General features: G+C 38.6%; 1 protein-coding gene across 8 annotated transcripts in view; it reads right to left on the bottom strand.

The window, feature by feature from the left end:
- The window catches only part of DTNB (dystrobrevin beta), a 240,764-nt gene that overhangs the window by 117,339 nt on the left and 105,032 nt on the right, over positions 1-18,393 (bottom strand). For all 8 annotated transcript variants that reach the window (XR_006960167.1, XR_006960169.1, XM_047068473.1 and 5 more), the window contains one exon: positions 260-384. Coding sequence is in view for 6 of the 8 variants with exons in the window: in XM_047068473.1 (XP_046924429.1) it covers positions 260-384 (125 nt within the window). In the remaining 2 variants the exon portion in view is untranslated. The remainder of the gene's footprint in view (positions 1-259; positions 385-18,393) is intronic.

Below are 18,393 nucleotides of genomic sequence, written 5' to 3'. Positions count from 1 at the left end.
AGGCTCTGAGCTGCCAGCACAGAGCCCAACGCGGGGCTCAAACTCACGAGCTGTGAGATCATGACCTGAGCCGAAGTCGGACACTCAACCGACTGAGCCACCCAGGAGCCCCAAAATCTTGAAGTCTTAAGCTCCCCAAAAGTAAAGTAAAAACCAGAAGGTTAAATGTTCATGTTAGGTAAGTTGGCTGTGATCCAAAAGAATTCAGCAAGGTCTCCATTTCAGTATAATCCATACCCATATCCAGGTGTATACTTACACTATATTTGCAAGGTCAAGTGGTTTCTCTGGTTGCTCAGGAAAAACAGGATGTGGGGGTTCTCTGGTGGGTACACACCCCAAAGATTTACTAATTGCATGGCTCAGCTTCTTTGCAGGGGATTTCTGTGTCAAAGTAGAAAATAAGGAAATAAGAAATTAAATCTTCAAAATAATGAAAAGGAATTTCCAAAGAACTTGGTGACAAGAACTAAAGAAAATATCTTTTAAATACAAGCTAAGTTGCATTATAATCAACCTTACCGGGCCTTACAGAATGGGACCTACAGTTGTCCCAAGGTCATTTGTGGTCCTTCATTTCTATACTTACTCCCTCATTTCTACCATGCAGTCAGACTATAAAGTTAACGTTAACTTTCCTTTTGAACATCTCTCTGTGCCCTTTGCATGAACTCTCTCTTCTGATGCTTCTGGATCATTTTTGGTAAGATGTTACAGTTAATTTCCCAATCAGAGTCAGAAATTTTTGGTGGACTAAAATACTAAAAGGCTAAGATAATGCTGAGAGCTCGTGGCTTTTGAATGTTAGCAAATTAGCTGACGAAGTCACATCCCAAAACATGCCTATTAAGAGAATATTCCCAAAATAAACGTGAGGCAGAACATTTGGTGCTAAGGGTCTGGCTATGTATACAGACACAGATGAGTGCCCTCACATAGACAGGCAGTCAGCATCAGACCCGTGACTGTAAATTCAGATATGCGGAAGGTACAAGAATAAGTTGGCATACTAATACATTTCTCTGTAAGGTAGAACCACACACACCAAATCCAAAGACTATCAAGTCTAAGATGTATCAGTAAATATACACACTAGTAAACAATATGCCACAATTAAATTATTCAGAACATTCACATTGGAAACTCATATATAAAGGAAGCTCTTCATATATTGATTTTATTGCCCACCCAATTCCCTTTAAATAACACATTTGTCTGAAATTTTCTTGGCAGGATGTTAACTGCAAAAAGGTGTAAATATTTCATTCTACTCCCTCTGCAACATATTACCATATGTAGCACTCCAATTGAAAAACAGAACTTGTTTGCAGCCATGTGCCTTATCGATATCACATCTCCACTTAACTTTTTATATGCTACTTGCACGTATTTAACACAAAATAAGCAAAACTCTTTGCCTTTAAGACTATGAAGGGAAAGTTAATTAACACCTTGTTTATAACACGGACTAAATAATACCAATTTCTTCAGAAACTTCATATATTGGCTCCAAATCACCTACCACTAACCCCTTCAACACATTAAATTCTGAGCAAAGCCTAAATGTAGTATTTCCTAAAAAGCGTATGAAGCTAAACAAAGCAAAAACCTGAAAATCCCCCCTAAGTGCTCTCCATTTCCCCTTTGCCCAACAGGTTGAAATGTGACTTGATCCTCCCCTCTGACTTCTACACTGTCCCCAGACCTCACGTCACTTCTCTGTTTAACATCTTTCAAAGACTCCTAATCACTTATAGAGTAAGATCTAAGTACCCACCATCACATTCCACATAAAAGCTTTCCTACCTGGCTCCCGCCTCTCCTCACACTAGCATAAATGACAAGCTGCTCAGTTAGCCCCAAACACCGTGTTCTCTTAGGTCTCTGTACCTTGGCGTGTGCCTTTCTGAGATCACCTTTTGCCAGTCTATTTTTCTGTAAATTTTCTGCTCATCTCTCAAGACTGCTTGCAAGTCTTGCTCCGGGCAGACTTTTCTCACAGTTTCATAAGCCAGAGACCACCTTTCCAAGCTACCCACTTACTGTGCACAAATTTCCACTGTTATGCTAACGATGCTATCATGCACTTTTTAATTCATGTGCCTATTTCTGTGAAACTGGTGCTCCTGAAAGGTAGGATCTACATGTTAATCATGTGTATAGTTCCAGGATCTGTTCCATAATGGAATATGTTATTTGAACAACTGGCCTAGATGAATTTTCTAGACTGCTTTTTCCTGATCAAACCATATAAACTTATTTCTTGAGTTACAACACAAGTAGGAGAGAGAGGACATCAGAGAATACCTTAATTCACCTTTACAACTAAACACTACATCTGTGATCCATGTATTAATTTCATGATATTTTGCTGTCTGAGAACCCCATGGGCCATTAATTCGTGTAGTCTGTGAGATGGATTATCATATAGACTGCTTTAGCTGCATCCTGAGCAAAAACAACCATGAAATCACAGGTTTCACATGTATATTTTATAATGAACATTAAAATAACCACTAACTATTAAAATAAAAAATGGCTCCCTCTGTACCACCTAATAATCTCTAGTAGTGTGCTTGTAATTCATTTGAAAATACTGCTTTAAAGTCAAGGCTTAAGATCAGATCCAACTTTGAGTCTCAAAAATATAGATAGGGAGGTAAAATTAATACATCAAAGTCAATTCTAAATGATTAGAACATATCATGAGTTTTGACATGTATGGAAAGGGAAAAAGACTGAGAATAAATATACATATTCAGGAATTACAATATTAACTAAGGGCTAGGACCGAACCAAAGAGGATATATTACTCTGAAAATGTTATTTATTTGTTTATTATTTTAAGTAAGCTCCACACCCAACGTAGGGCTTGAACTCACGACCCTGAGATCAAGAGTTGCATGCTCTACTGACTGAGCCAGCCTGGCGCCCTTACTCCGAAAATTTTAAAGACATGCATTCAGTTAGGTTGTCTAAATATGTAAATAAATGACTTCCTTACAAAGATAAATTATGATATGGACCTGAAGTGAATTTTGCTATCTAGTTAGTTTAGGAGGCTAAGATTAATAAAGCCTGTAAGCATGAATCCAAAAACGGCTTTAAGCACCAAGATAGGGACATTACCTCTCAGGCTCCCGGACCTGTAGGACAATGCCCAGGACTTGGCAGTCAGTCACCAAATATTTATAGAGGTGAAGAAGGGAGTGAGGAAGGAAGAAAGGCAGGCGAGGCGCAGGGACTTGTGTCTTCCACACCTGGTGTAAAATACTCTGCAAGAGATGCCACTTTCTGTCTCTGTACCTTTCCCCTCACTTGGACTCTAAAACTGATAAATACATGGAGAAGCCTTAACCTAAAAAAGTAAACCTCTTCTAAACACTCTGAGGTGATGATTTTCAAACTTCGTCCGTTTTCGATACCTTAATCCACATTAGTCAATTTCAAAACATTTCCTACCATTTCTTCAAAATACTACAGGGTACAATTAAAGAAGTCTATATCAGAGTGTATAAAATGTGTATGTGCAGTTTAAAAAGTTATAAAATAAATACCCACCTACCCACTAGTGTGCCTGAGAAACCGAAATATGGTTGTCACTTTGAAGCCTTGCTGTGGGATCTTAGGCTAAGAGCCCCCTCCCACCTCACTTGCTCCTCTGCTGGTAACCTGTATTCTGGATTTTGTATTAATCATGTCCTTGATTTTACTACTTTGGTGATTATGCATAAATACATGATTTAATACGTTTAAAACCTATATAGACTTACATAGATATATTTTTCTACAACTTGCTGCTCTCGCTTAAAATGACATTACAAATCATCCCTATTGATACATGTCACATTCATTTTTTCACCAACTGACTGTCATTGCTTAATTATATCATAATCCATTCCACTGCTAATAAACACTTGGGTTGTTTCCATTTTTTCCCTCTCACAGTGTTGCCATAAGCTTTCTTGTCTAAGTCTCCTGGTAGCCATGTGTAAGAGTTTATCAGAGTGCAATTACTGGATCGAGTTATACACATTCAATTTTACTAGGCACTCGCCACTTGTTTTTACATAGTGGTTACACTAATTTCCATTCCCATCAGCTGTGTGAGAGACTTCCTAAATCTCCACGTTCTGGCTAACCCTTGTTATTGTCAGACATTTTAACATTCGCCAATCTAATGGGTGATAAATGATTTTAATTTGCAACCCTGACTGCCAAAAAGATTGAGCATCTTTTCCAATATTTACAAGCCAGTTGGTTTCTTCCTCTGTGAAATGCCTACTCCTGTCTTTGGTGTAGTGTTACATAGGGTTGCCTTTCTCTTATGGATTTGTAAGAGTTGTTTATATTTTTTTGTGGAAGACCTATGGAAGTTAGATCTTGCAAATAACTCCTACTTCACTTGTTTTTGACTAACAGTCATATTTTTTTAGGAAGTTTTTGTTTGGTTTGGTTTTAATTTTAGAGAGAGAGTGTGAGAGCAGGGGAGGGAGGAGGGGAAAAGAGAGAGAGAGGAACAAAGAATCTTAACTAGGCTCTACGCTCAGCATGGAGCCTGACAAGAGGCTCGATCCTACAACCCCGGGATCAGGACCTAAGCTGAAATCAAGAGTTGGATGTGTAACCAACTGAGCCATCCAGGCTTCCCACCACATTAACCATTTTAAAGTGTACAGTTTACCAGTAAAGTACATTCACATGGTTGTGCAAACAATCTCCAAAATTTTTTCATTCTGCCAATCTGAAACTCTATACTCATTAAACAACCCCTCATTTCCCCCTGCCCTGAGCCCCTGGCAATCACCAGTCTTCTTTTTGGTCCTATGAACTCTCTACTATCTATCTATTACTATAGATAACCTCATATAAGTGGAATCCTACAGTATTTGCCTTTTTGTGACTGGCTTCAGATACTTAGAATAATGTCTTCAAGGTTCATCCATGTTGGAGCATGTATCAGAATTTCTCCCATTGTCAAGGCTGAAAAATATTCCATCATATATACTGCATTTTGTATACCCATTCATCCATCAATGGACACATGAGTTGCTTCCAAGTTTCAGCTATTGTAAATAATGCTGTTACGAACATGGGTGTACAAGTATCTCAAGACTATGCTTTCTTTTGGTATATACCCACAAGTAGAATCATTGGTAATTCTATTTTTAATTTTTTAAGGAACCTTCATGCTGGTTTCCATAGTGGCTGCATCATTTTACATTCCACCAAAGGTGGGTCCCAATTTCCTTACACGCTCACCAACACTTCTTTTTAAATACTAACCATCCTAATATATGTGAGGAATATTTTATTGTGGTTTTGATTTGCAATTCCCTAATGATTAGTGATGTCATATATCTTTTCATATGCTTGTTAGCCATTTATTTATTTTTTTAAAGTTTATTTATTTTTGAGAGACAGAGAGAGACAGAGCATGAGCAGGAGAGGGGCAGAGAGAGAATCTGAAGCAGGCTCCAGGCTCTGAGCTGCCAGCACAGAGCCTGACGCAGGGTTTGAACTCACAAACTGTGAGATCATGACCCGAGCCGAGAAGTCGGACGCTTAACCAGCTGAGCCACCCAGGTGCCCCAGCCACTTATTTTTTTAAGGAAATAAAAGTTTTATTGAATACATCACAAGGAAGCAGCAAGCTGGACAGCAAAGGAGAGGTTGTCTGCCACTTGCTACCCATTTTTATATCATCTTTGAGAAATGTCCATTCAAGTCCTTAGCCTATTTTTCAATTGAGTTGCTTGTTTTTTGTTGCTGAGTTACAGGAGTTCTATAAATTCTGGATATGAACCCCTAATCAGATATACAATTTGCAAATATTTTCTCCCATTCCATCATTTGCCTTTTCATTATGTTGTGTTTATGTCCTTTGATACAAAGAAGTTTTTAGTTCTACTGATTTATCTGGAGATTCTTTCAGGCTTCCTACACTGACAGTCATCATCAAATAATGGCAATTTGGTTTCCTTTCAATTCAAACATCTTTTCCTTGTTTATTATGCGGCATGGGACTACCGATAAAATGCTGAACAGAAGCAGTGATGGCAAGCCTCTTTGTTTTGTTTTCAATCTTAAATAATTTCAACATTTCACCAGTAAAAATAATAGATACTATCAGTTTTTATAAATATCCTATATTAGGTTAAGGAAGTTCCTTCTATTTCTAGGTTGCTAAGGTTTTTTGTTTTGAAACTGTTTTCGGGTGTGTGTGTATACGTGTGTGTGTGTGTGTGTGTGTGTGTGTATTTAAATTATCAATGGATATTGGGTATTATTAAATGTCCTCTATAAGTCTTTTGAGATGATTATATGGACTTAATCCATCAATCTATGAATTTGGTCGTAATAATAATTTATCTCTAATTGCTGGAATAAAACCAGGGTGATCAGGCTGTAGTATCTTTTGTACACACTGCTGGAATCAGTTTCATAGTATTTTGTTTAGGCTTTTATTTCTGTTCATGAAAACATCTTATAAGTTTCCTTTCTTGCTGTCCTGTGAGGTTTTGGTATCAAGGTTCTTCTGGCCTCAAGAATGAAACTGGAATGCTCATTATTTTTTCTGGAATCTGGGAAATGTTACATAATATTGGAATTCATCTTTTCTTTGAGTGCTTGTTGAAACTCATGTCAAGTCATTTGGGCCTGGTTGTTTACTTTGTAAAGATTTTATGCTACTAATTCAAATTCTTTAATGATTATACCACTATTTGGGGTTTTTATTCCATTTTGAACCAGTTTTGGTAAGAAGGATTGTGTTAGGAATTTGTTCATTTCAACTAAGTTTTCAGAAACCAACGTACCAGTTTTCTTGTCATCTTTCCGTTACTGATTCTTAAGTCAAATGTACTATAGTCACAGAATATAGTCTGTGATACTAATTCTTTTGAGGCTTCCTTAATGTGGTCAATTTTTTTTGTGTTTGAAAAAAATGTGTAATTAATGGATACACTCAAACTTCCTATGGTCTGTGTTTTGTCTAATGATTCTAACAGTTGTTGAGGGACGTGTGTTAAAATTACCCATTTTAACAACATATTTTTCAACTTCTTATTGTGCCTCTATTATTTATGTATTTTACAGCTACATTAGTAAAGGTGTATTTGTGGAGAACTTTTTAATTTTAACACTTATTTATTTTTGAGAGACAGAGCAAGGCAGAGCACGAGTGGGGGAGGGCCAAAGAGGAGTGGAGGGGATACAGAATCCGAAGCAGGCTCCAGGCTCTGAGCTGTCAGCACAGAGCCTGATGTGGGCTCAAACCCACAGATGGTGAGATCATGACCTGAGCCGAAGTCGGACGCTTAACCAACTGAGCCACCCACGTGCCCCATGTGGAGAATTGTTAACTGCATCCTTTACCTTTGGCAATCTAGCTCTGGTTAAAAAAACAAAAAACAAAAAACAACTTTATTGTGATCAAGCATAGTGTAAAATGTACCATTTTAGCCTCTCTGGTAAAAATTTTTGCCCTGAAATCTGTTTTCTGAAATTAATATAGTTTCACTAAATTTCTCTTGGTTGGTACTTTGCGTGGTATGTCTTTTTTTATCCTTAACATTCAACCTTTCTGTTTGTTTGTTTACTGTTTCTTATAAGCAGCATGAATTCAAACAGAAAAATAATAATAACCATTTGATTATTATCAAATGGCGCCTGGGTGGCTCAGTCAGTTAAGCATCTGACTCTTGATCTTGGCTCTTGGTTCAGGTCGTGATCTCACAGTTTTTGAGTTCGAGCCCCACATCAGGTTCTGCACTGATGGCCTGGAGCCTGCTTGGGATTCTGTCTCTCCTTCTCTCTGCCCTTCCCCTACTTGTGCATGCACGTACTCTCTCTCTCTCTCCTCTCAAAATAAACTTAAAAAAAAATTTTTTTTTTTAAGTATCTATTTGACAAGGGGCACCTGGGTGGCTTAGTCGGTTAAGCGTCCGACTTTGGCTCAGGTCATGATCTCACAGTTTGTGAGTTCGAGCCCCTCGTCGGGCTCTGTGCTGACAACTCAGAGCCTGGAGCCTGCTTTGGATTCTGTGTCTCCTTCTCTCTGCCCCTCCCCCACTTGTGCTCTGTCTCTGTCTCTCAAAAATAAATAAATGTAAAAAAAAAATTTTTAAATATCTATTTGACAACTGCTGCTTTTTATCTGGAAAATTTAATTTGCTGATTACTAATATACTTTTACTTATTTCTATACCTTATTATATCACTTGGTTTATTATTTATGTCATTATTTTCCCTACATCTTTATCTTTTCTTACTTTTTAGGTTTTTTTCTTTTTCTCATTTTGTTTTCCTTTTCTGGCAATTATACTCTTTGAGTCCACTTTTTTAGTGGTTGCTTTTTGTTATTTGTTTTTTTTCCTGAACTAGAAGCAATGGTTATTAAGAATGTAATGTCGGGGCGTCTGAGTGGCTCAGTCAGTTAAGCATCCAACTTTGGCTCAGGCCATGACCTCGCAGTTCATGAGTTTGAGCCCTGTGTCGGGCTCTGGACTAACAGCTTGGAGCCTGGAATGTGCTTCAGATTCTGTGTCTTCCTCTCTCTCTGCCCCTCCCCAGCTTGCACTATGTCTCTCTCAAAAATAAAATAATTTTAAAAAATTTAAAAAAAAGAATGTAGGGTCAAGTTCCTGACGGTGCTTTGCACACAAAGTAAGGCTCATTTAACCCTCCCAACAGTCTTATGAATTAGGTGTTAACAGTCTCAATTTTATAGGTGTAGAAACTAAAGCTCATATAAACTAGGCATGTCTGATTCTTTTCACAGTATAACACAGCCTCTCAACAGGTAAAATCACTCAGAGAAAAGAACACATAGAGATTAGGAGGGATGGCCCCGGACAGTGAGACATTCTTCTTGCAAGCAGTCAGCAACAGACTGGGGACACCAAGCACCAGCATGGAGGTCGTGAAGGAGAAGCCTGGCTGAGGGATGGAGACACAGAGTTTCCAACTGAGAAGCAGACTCCAAGTTAGGGAGGGAGAAGTGCCTTGCGCTGTTACTGCTGCCCTGTATGCTCCTGCACCAGGGCTAAAACTTGCTTTCCTCAGATAACTGTGGACCAGGCACTAAGACACCCCCCCAATTTTTGTTGCTGCTGTTGAGCTCAGATGATGGTATTTTCAATCAGCCTCAAGCTAATTGCTTGCACAGCACAGGCTTCAGCTCAGCTCAGGGCACATGCTGACAGGCCCTGACACTTGGGAGCACAACAGCCTAATGGAAAAAGCTCAGGATTGGTGCCTCGGAGGCCATTTCTGTCATGTTCGCTTCAAATTACTCTCTCTGAGTCCATCATCCTGAGCTCCAAGCCACCACGGAGGGGATCCAAGCAGAAACATAAGCCTATTAAATCCTCAGACAAGCCAGGAACCTCCACTAACTATTTTAACATGAACACTTACCACAATCTTAATTAGCATCTGTACTCTCACTCTGTTAACTTAAAATCCTTTCCCTCTACTCATGCCTCAGCCACATTCGTGTCATCGTTGATTAGTTCTCTAGCTGCATCTTATGTCAAGCCCACCAAAATTAGTTGATTATTATTATTATTTTACACTGATGCTTATTTACATTTACCCACATTTACCAACTCTTCTTGTATCCCATTTCCTCCTTATTGCTTCAATCTATTTTTTCCCAAAAGTATATACTTTATTGTTCCTTCAGCAATGGTCTATGGGGGCAAAGCCACTAAGAATCTTTGCAAAAATAGATCTTTTTTCTTCTTTGCTCTTGAATAGATCAGTTAAGTACAGAATTCTAAGTTGATCTTCTTGCTCTATCCTTTAATTGCCTTTCACATTTTCCATTTCCCCGTATCTGTGTTCAATATTCTGTATCCTGGTTAATTTCTTCAGATCTGTTTCCCATTTCTTAATTTTTGCTGTAGCTGTCTCTACTCTGCCATTTAACCTCTAATGAACCTTAATATTTTTATTTCTAGAAGCTCAACTTAGTTCTTTTTCATATTGGCTTGTTCTGTTCTAAAATGTCACTCTTCCTAAATGTACTTCTTTATCTTTTTAAATGTAGAATTTTCTAAAGTTGTTGGCACACTAAAACTCCTATTTTTCTCTTGGTGATAATTTCATAACTCAGTTTGCAATTTTTAATAATGAGTTCACTTTTAGCAGAGACTGCTTTTTGTATGGGAGTCCCATTTGTACCTTCTCCAGCCACTGGAGTATTTTTAGTCCCTCTTTTTCAAGGAGGCTGCTCTTCTAAAGTGCCAGCCTTTACAAAAATATCAGTTCTATTCATCTTGAATGGATCCAAGTTAGATTTCCCATGCCATGGGGGCATGAAACCCCAACCACTGGCCTAAATCCAGTATCCAGTCTGAAACCCCTTGGGTCACCACAATTTGGGGTTTAATTTTTGATAGCCAGATATTTCTCTTTTATTCAAGTTCAATTCTGCATTTTAGTTTTGTTGTCGTTACATTTAATCCAACATGCTTATCTGTCACTGGGGATGGGAGACTACAGTTAGCTCAGTCTACCATGTTGCTGAAGCCAGCAGTTTTAAGTTGGAGCAACAGACAGAACTTCAGAAGTTGAATTATTCTTGTGCTTCCAAGATAAATGCTACTCATCATGCATCAAATTACTTTTTTTTTTTTTTTAGAGAGAGAGAGAACACACAAGTGGGGAAGAGGGGCAGAGGGACAGAGGAAGAGAAGAGAATCCTAAGCAGGCTCCATGTTCAGTGCAGAGCCCAATGGGGGTCTTGATCCCATGACCCTGGGATCATGACCTGAGCCAAAAACAAGAGTTGGAAGCTCAACCAACTGAGCCTTTCAGGTGCCACTACTAATTTTTTTTATGTAGGATTTGGGCATCTATATTCTTTTTAAAACATATTTATTTATTTTTGAGACAGAGAGCATGAGCAGGGGAGGGGTCGGGGGCAGGGAGGACAGAGGATCTGAAGCAGGCTCTGTGCTGACAGCAGTGAGCCACACACGGGGTTCGACCTCATGAACTGTGAGATCATGACCTTAACTGAATTCAGAAGCTCAACCGACTGAGCCACTCAGATGCCCCTTGGGCATCTATATTCTTAAGTAAGGATGGCTTATTGTTTTCTTTTCTGGTGTTTTCTGGTGCCTATTTGTAGATGGAAGTTATGCTGGCCTAGTAAAATTGGTTAGATGGGTTCCAGTATTTTCTTGTGCTCCACCATAGCAGGTATAAAATGAAAATTATCGATTTCTTGAAGATTTGAGAGAACAACACCTGTAAAACAGTCTGAGCTTGAGGCTTTCTTTAGTGTGTAGATCTGTGATTCTCATTCCAATATTTATGACTGGTTTGTAACCTATTCAGATTTTCTACCTTTTATACTAAATTTGTTAGTATCTGTTTTCCTAGAAAATTGTCCGTTTCATTTAGGTCTTCTGATTCATCAGCATAAAGTTCTTTTAGTCATATTTTTTAGGTTTATTAGTTGTACTTTTTCAGTTTCAGAGTTGAAATCTCATTTTGTTTATTTTCTATAATTTTTTGCTAAATTATATACTTAAGGGTATAATAATTCTTCCTTTGTGTATTATTTAAGGACGTAGGCTTAGACATGTGCTTTCCAGTCATTTAATTTTGATAATTTTGATTATCCATTATCTTTACCCCACAAGTTTAGAACTCCAGATGTGTATACAGGTTATTTCTTCTTTCTGTTGTTGATTTCTACTTTTACTGCACTGGGGTCGGGGAATGCTCCACTCTGACGCAAGGCCAGAAGGAGAGGAGGGGCTGGGGCATGGGGACACTGGAAGGAAAAAGCTTCACAAGCAGAGTCAGCGGGAGGAATGGCAAGAAGTACAGTGTGCTGGGAGCGGAGCAAAGAGGAGAGAGGAGGCAGCAGAGCTTGGGTGGTGTAGGGCCTTCACCCCAAATGAGGTGGGAAGCCGGAGGAGTGTGTGGAACGGGCAAGGATGTGAGGTGTCTCATAGGATCGTTGTGACTGCTATACTTAGAACAGACTGAAGGTCACAAGTGCAGAATGAGGGACACCATGGAGAAAGGCTCCACAATAATTTCAAAATGTATATATTTATACACATACATAAATAGACATGCAGTTATTAAAAGCAAGACAAATAGGCTCACAACTGAGAGCAACTCTTGTAAATTATACCTTTTGGTAGCATTTTGAACTCCCATTTTGTCCCTTCCAATGTTGTTTGCCTTGTTTTGTCTCATATTAATATTTTATACTGCCTTTTTTGTCCTTTTATTGTCAACTTTTGAATCCTTGCCTAAAACAGTATACTGTGTGCTTTTTGTTGTTGTTGTTGTTTTGTTAAATCTGAGTTTTTACCTCTTAAGTAGGTGAGTTTAATTCATTTTCATTTATTGTAATTATTGATATGTATGTTTAAATTTATTCATAGCAACTTATTTTGTGCTTTGTATTTACCACGGTCTTCTTTTTTTCTACTTTCACGTCTCCTTTTGGATTGTTCCAGTTTGTGTGTGTTACAGTTTTTCTTCTAATAGTTTTAAGGGTCTAGATTTTTTTTTTCTTTTTGCTTTGAATGACTGATTTATTCTTTTTTTCTTTTGATTTAAAATTTTTATTTAATTTATTTTTTTAATTTACCTCCAAGTTAGTTAGCATATGGTACAACAATGATTTCAGGGGTAGATTCCTTAATGCCCCTTACCCATTCAGCCCATACCCCTCTCCCACAACCCCTCCAGCAACCCTCCGTTTGTTCTCCATATTTAAGTCTCTTACGTTTTGTTCCCTTCTAAGGGTCTAGATTTTATATCGAATTCTAGTAGCTGCCCTTACATTTTTAATGCACATATTTTCTTATAGAGTTGATTACATTTTATCATCCTCCTCCTGCAATCCTATGCATGCTTTTATTTCCTTTTCACTCCACCTAAGCACAAATTCCATGTTGCTATCTTTGCTGATTAAAGTTACAACTTGCTAAAAGTCATCTTCTCTTTTACAACCAATGTTTACTCAGATTTAACATTGTTTTCCTGCTTTCTCTGTTTCTTCTTTTCTCTTTTATCCTATTGCTACCTTCTTGGTTCATTTTTTGTTTTTTTCTTACTGCAGTGTATCTATCTTTAAATTAGTTCTTTCAGCAAAGGGCTGTCAAAGTCCTTCAAGTCTAAAAATGTTATTATGAGTGCCCTCACTGTTGAAAGATAGTGTGGGCAGAAACAGAATTTAGGTTCTGATTTATTTTCTCTCAGCATCTTTAAGACACTGTGCTACTGTTTTCTTAAAACCAGAGATTAAATCTAATATTATCTGGATTCTCATTCTTTTGTAGACCATCAGTCTTTTCTCTCTGGTATCTCTTTGGAATTTCTCTTCTTCATTATCACCGGGATGTATATAGGTGTTGTCTTGTGTTGTTCCTTTTAAAATATATTCTTCTTGACATGTAGTAGGCTCTTTACACTTAAGGGCTTGCACTTTTTCAGTTCTTGCAACTCCTATTAGATAAATATTGTAACTTCTACATGGTCCTAAATGCCTCAACCTTTGTTTCAAACTCTTATCTCTTGATGCTGAGTTTTGAGAGAATTTCTCACCCTATTTTAGTCCACTAATTTGTTCACAGTTATATCCAGTTTGCTATAACCTATCCAATGAGCTTGTTCAACAACCATATTTTTCATTTTAATTACTGTTGGCCATTTCATAACCTCTGTTTCTTGGAAGCATGGAAGTCTATCCTTGGTCCTCTAGGAAAATTAAATTGACCTATTTTTAAAGTTTCTTTCTCATTGTTCTGCTTCCTAACGTGTTGTTCTCCTATTTTTACTTCACAGTGCTAGGCTTCTTCTGGTGTTTCGTGGTTCTTGGCCAGGCAAACATCTCCCACAGGGACTGTTCAGCTGCCATCTTAGCCAGCAGTGGCCTTCCGGCCAGAGGATCTCATGCGAAATCTGTTCTGACAAAGTAGGCAGATCAGCTTCGGGGTCCCGGCAGTAGTGATGACCTCAAACAGGCAGTGGGAGCAGCTCATTTCTGCAACTTCTCATTTAATGTATACCTTCTCTGCTTAAAGATGTCTTATGGCTTCAGGTCTGGAACATTCTTTTTCTTTTTTTTTTTTTTTTTAAGTTTTTACTTATTTATTTGAAAGAGAGAGAGAGCATGCACGTGCAAGCTGGGAAAGGGCAGAGAGAGCAGGAGAGGGAGAATTCCAAGCGGGCTCCCCGCTGTCAGTGCAGAGCCTGACGCGGGGCTCAATCTCACAAACCGCGAGATCAGGACCTGAGCTGAAATCAAGAGCCAGACACTTAACCGCTTTACTGACTGAGCCACCCAGGCACCCTTCCTTTTCTTTTCAATCTTTAAAGGGAATTTATTCATCTAACTTAAAGTTTTATCATTTCTATGGGTTTGGTGCAGAAGAAGGAAGAAGTAGTGTTTGGTCAATCATCTCAAAACTAGATCTATTACTTCTTTAAATATAGTCTGTCTGCATTCTCCTCAGCCTCTTTCTGGGATTCTTATTAAATGGCAATCTTCCATTTATCCTCCACGTCTTAACTGTTTTTTTCTATTACTTTATCCTTTTGCAATGTGCTTAGGAACATTTCTCTGCTCTAGTTTCCCTCACAAATTTGCTCTTTAGCTGGAAACACTGTCAATTAGCCCATGTAATGAATCTTATTTTGACAATCAAAATTGTAATTTCCCGGATCAATACTTAATTGTGTTTGGTAGATAAAGTAACGGATCACCTCTCTCCAAAGCTTTCAACTATACATATTATAAGATCTGTTCTATTTATTCTATTAATTCTATGTCTGAGATAAATTCTTCTGTTATCTCCTCTGCAAGGTTGTGTTCCTCTGGTTTTTGGTGATTTCTAGCAAAGTGCTCATCTTTGTTGTCAAGGCTCTGTTCAGACAGTCTATCTGTGTGCACTACCTACTCAGAAGGAAGACGTGTCTTCAGTGAGAGTGGCAGGGGCACAGGAGGTACCACCTCATGGAAAGACTTTGTATCTAGTCTTCAGAGCATGGGAGCTTCTTATTCTGGAATTCATCAAGCACCTAGAACTCAGCCCTGTCTCTCCAACCCCAGTTCCTATATACACTACACCTGCCTGAGACACCTCCATCACCATGCAATGGTACTGGGGTCACTCTGTCATTGTGCTGAGCCCTTCACAGCTCCCTGTAACAACTGCTTCCAAGTCGAAATAGACACTATTCTTCTAGATGCTATTCCTATCTTGAGCAGCAATACTTTCCTGACCTTGTTTTGGAACAAGGTTTTCTTTTGCAAATACATCCCTTGTGCTTTTCATGGGGATTCTTCACAGTCTAGGGCCTGCCACGGGTTTTCCTTCTTTTTTTTTTTTTTTTTTACTCCCTCTAGTGTACTTGCAGATTATTTTTAAAATTCCAATGTATCATTTCTAAGTAGCTGGGACAAGAAGGAACGGCTACAGCAGGACCTCAGTCCACTGCCTTGAAACAGAATGCCCACTTCTTTTTTTAAGTTAAAATTAATAAAAATTTATTTTGAAAATTTTATAATATCTCTTGTGATATATTATTACTTTTGGTCTTCAGAATAACTACTTCAGAAAGTAAAAAACTCGAATTGCTAAGCTCCAGTTTAACTTAATTTGTAAAGCTATAATTTTAATTGATTAATGTATGAGAGAAATGTAATCCATGTAATTTTTGTTACTCTTCCAAGATGTAAGAGTATTAGCTCTCTGACAGTTATGAAAGTGTGGTTAGGTAAAATAAAATGTAATTAGTTGGCATATGGCTTCTGAAACATGCTTGTAAGTTACAACAACCTCTTAACCCACAAAAAAGGAACCACTGCTATTCCAGCTGGTCCACCAAGAGATGGAGTAGGAAGCAGTACCTACCAAAGAACAGCAGTACCTTGGACTGAGCAGCGAACAGCTTCAGCCCCTCTTTCAGGAGAAAAAGAAGACAGACCTGTGGGAAGTCAGTATCAACAGACCGACCACCTAGGGATGCCATGATCGCCAACACAGTATTTATGGTTCTACACACACTGGGTGACAGTGGCACTTGAAGCACAAACGAGTGCTACATTAAACGCAAGTAAATTAAAACTGAAAAAGTTGTGAATGCGTATAGACAAAAACACAGTTCAACACCACGCCTTGCTCCCAACTGAGTTGCCATATCAAGCTGACCTGAGTGGAAAGCATTGTATTTGTGTGGGAGGTGGCCCCCTTCACAGTCTGCACAGCAGTGAAAAATGTGATGCTGAGTGTGGACTGTCCTATAAAACATCAGTTTGATACCACGGATAGAATCTTCCTTCTCTGTAGCTCTAACTGGCAGTTCATATTCCCTTCCTCTTCAAACAATTTGTTAAGAGTTTTGTTGCTCTATAAGAGAATTAAAACGAATATATTCCTTATAAATGAAGATGTGGATAAACAGTAAGGCTCATACACTGCTGGTGGGAGTACACAGAGGTAAAGCCACCTCAGAAAGCAATTTTGCAATATCTAGTAAAACTGAGGGTGCACAGTGCCCCAAATCAGGGATCCCACCCCTAAAAACACACCCAAGAGAAGTTCCACACCACACAGGACGACCTGCACCAGAAAATCCATTAAAGCTTTGTTTGGAAAAGTAGAAAATTAGAAACAAGTTGCATGGTCAGTCAATAGGAGGGTAAAATGTGGTATATTAACAGAATTAATAATCTTATATGGCAATGACAAGAACTACAACATAGAGATCATTTAAAAAACAATGTGGGTAAAAAGGAAGCTGCAGAAAAATATATGCACTGTGATATTATTTTGATAAGTTTAAAAATATTAGAGGGGCGCCTGGGTGGCGCAGTCGGTTAAGCGTCCGACTTCAGCCAGGTCACGATCTCGCGGTCTGTGAGTTCGAGCCCCGCGTCAGGCTCTGGGCTGATGGCTCAGAGCCTGGAGCCTGTTTCCGATTCTGTGTCTCCCTCTCTCTCTGCCCCTCACCCGTTCATGCTCTGTCTCTCTCTGTCCCAAAAATAAATAAAAAACGTTGAAAAAAAAAATTAAAAAAAAAAATATTAGAAAGAGTCGATACTACCCAAAGCAATCTACATATTCAATGCAATCCCTATCAAAGTAACACCAGCATTCTTCACAGAGCTAGAACAAATAATCCTAAAATCTGTATGGAACCAGAGAAGACCCTGGATAACCAAAGCAATCTTGAAAAAGAAAACCAAAGCAGGAGGCATCACAATCCCAGACTTCAAGCTATACTACAAAGCTGTAATCATCAAGCTATACTACAAAGCTGTAATCATACTACAGTATGGTACTGGCACAAGAACAGACACTCGAGATCAATGAAACAGAATAGAGAACCCAGAAATGGACCCACAAACGTATGGCCAAGACAAAGAAGGAAAGAATATCCAATGGAATAAAGACAGTCTCTTCAGCAAGTGGTGCTGGGAAAACTGGACAGCAACATGCAGAAGAATGAACCTGGACCACTTTCTTACACCATATGCAAAAATAAACTCAAAATGGATGAAAGACCTCAATGTAAGACAGGAAGCCATCAAAATCCTCAAGGAGAAAACAGGCAAAAACCTCTTTGACCTTGGCCACAGCAACTTCTTACTCAACATGTCTCCAGAGGCAAGGGAAACAAAAACAAAAATGAACTACTGGGACCTCATCAAAATAAAAAGCTTCTGCACAGAGAAGGAAACAATCAGCAAAACTAAAAGGCAACCGACAGAATGGGAGAAGATATTTGCAAATGACATACCAGATAAAGGGTTAGTATCCAAAATCTACAAAGAACTTATCAAACTCAACACCCAAAAAAATAAATAATCCAGTGAAGAAATGGGCAAAAGACATGAATAGACACTTCTCCAAAGAAGACATCCAGATGGCCAACCGACACATGAAAAAATGCTCAATATCACTCATCATCAAGGAAATACAAATCAAAACCACAATGAGATACCACCTTACACCTGTCAGAATGGCTAATATTAACAACTCAGGCAACAACAGATGTTGGCGAGGATGAGGAGAAAGAGGATCTCTTTTGCACTGTTGGTGGGAATGCAAGCTGGTGCAGCTACTCTGGAAAATAATATGGAGGTTCCTCAAAAAACTAAAACTAGAACTACCCTACAACGCAGCAATTGCACTACTAGGCATTTATCCACGGGATACAGGTGTGCTGTTTTGAAGGGACACATGCACCCCCATGTTTACGGCAGCACTATCAACAATAGCCAAAGTATGGAAAGAGCCCAAATGTCTACTGATGGATGAATGGATAAAGAAGATGTGGTATATATATACAATGGGGTATTACTCGGCAATCAAAAAGAATGAAATCTTGCCATTTGCAACTACGTGG

The sequence above is a fragment of the Lynx rufus genome, unplaced genomic scaffold, assembly GCF_022079265.1.
Source record: "Lynx rufus isolate CCGP_SWC_20201006 ecotype Redwood Valley unplaced genomic scaffold, mLynRuf1.p SCAF_8, whole genome shotgun sequence".
In the NCBI taxonomy this organism is placed as follows: domain Eukaryota; kingdom Metazoa; phylum Chordata; class Mammalia; order Carnivora; family Felidae; genus Lynx; species Lynx rufus.
This window is presented reverse-complemented; position numbering and strand designations above follow the sequence as displayed.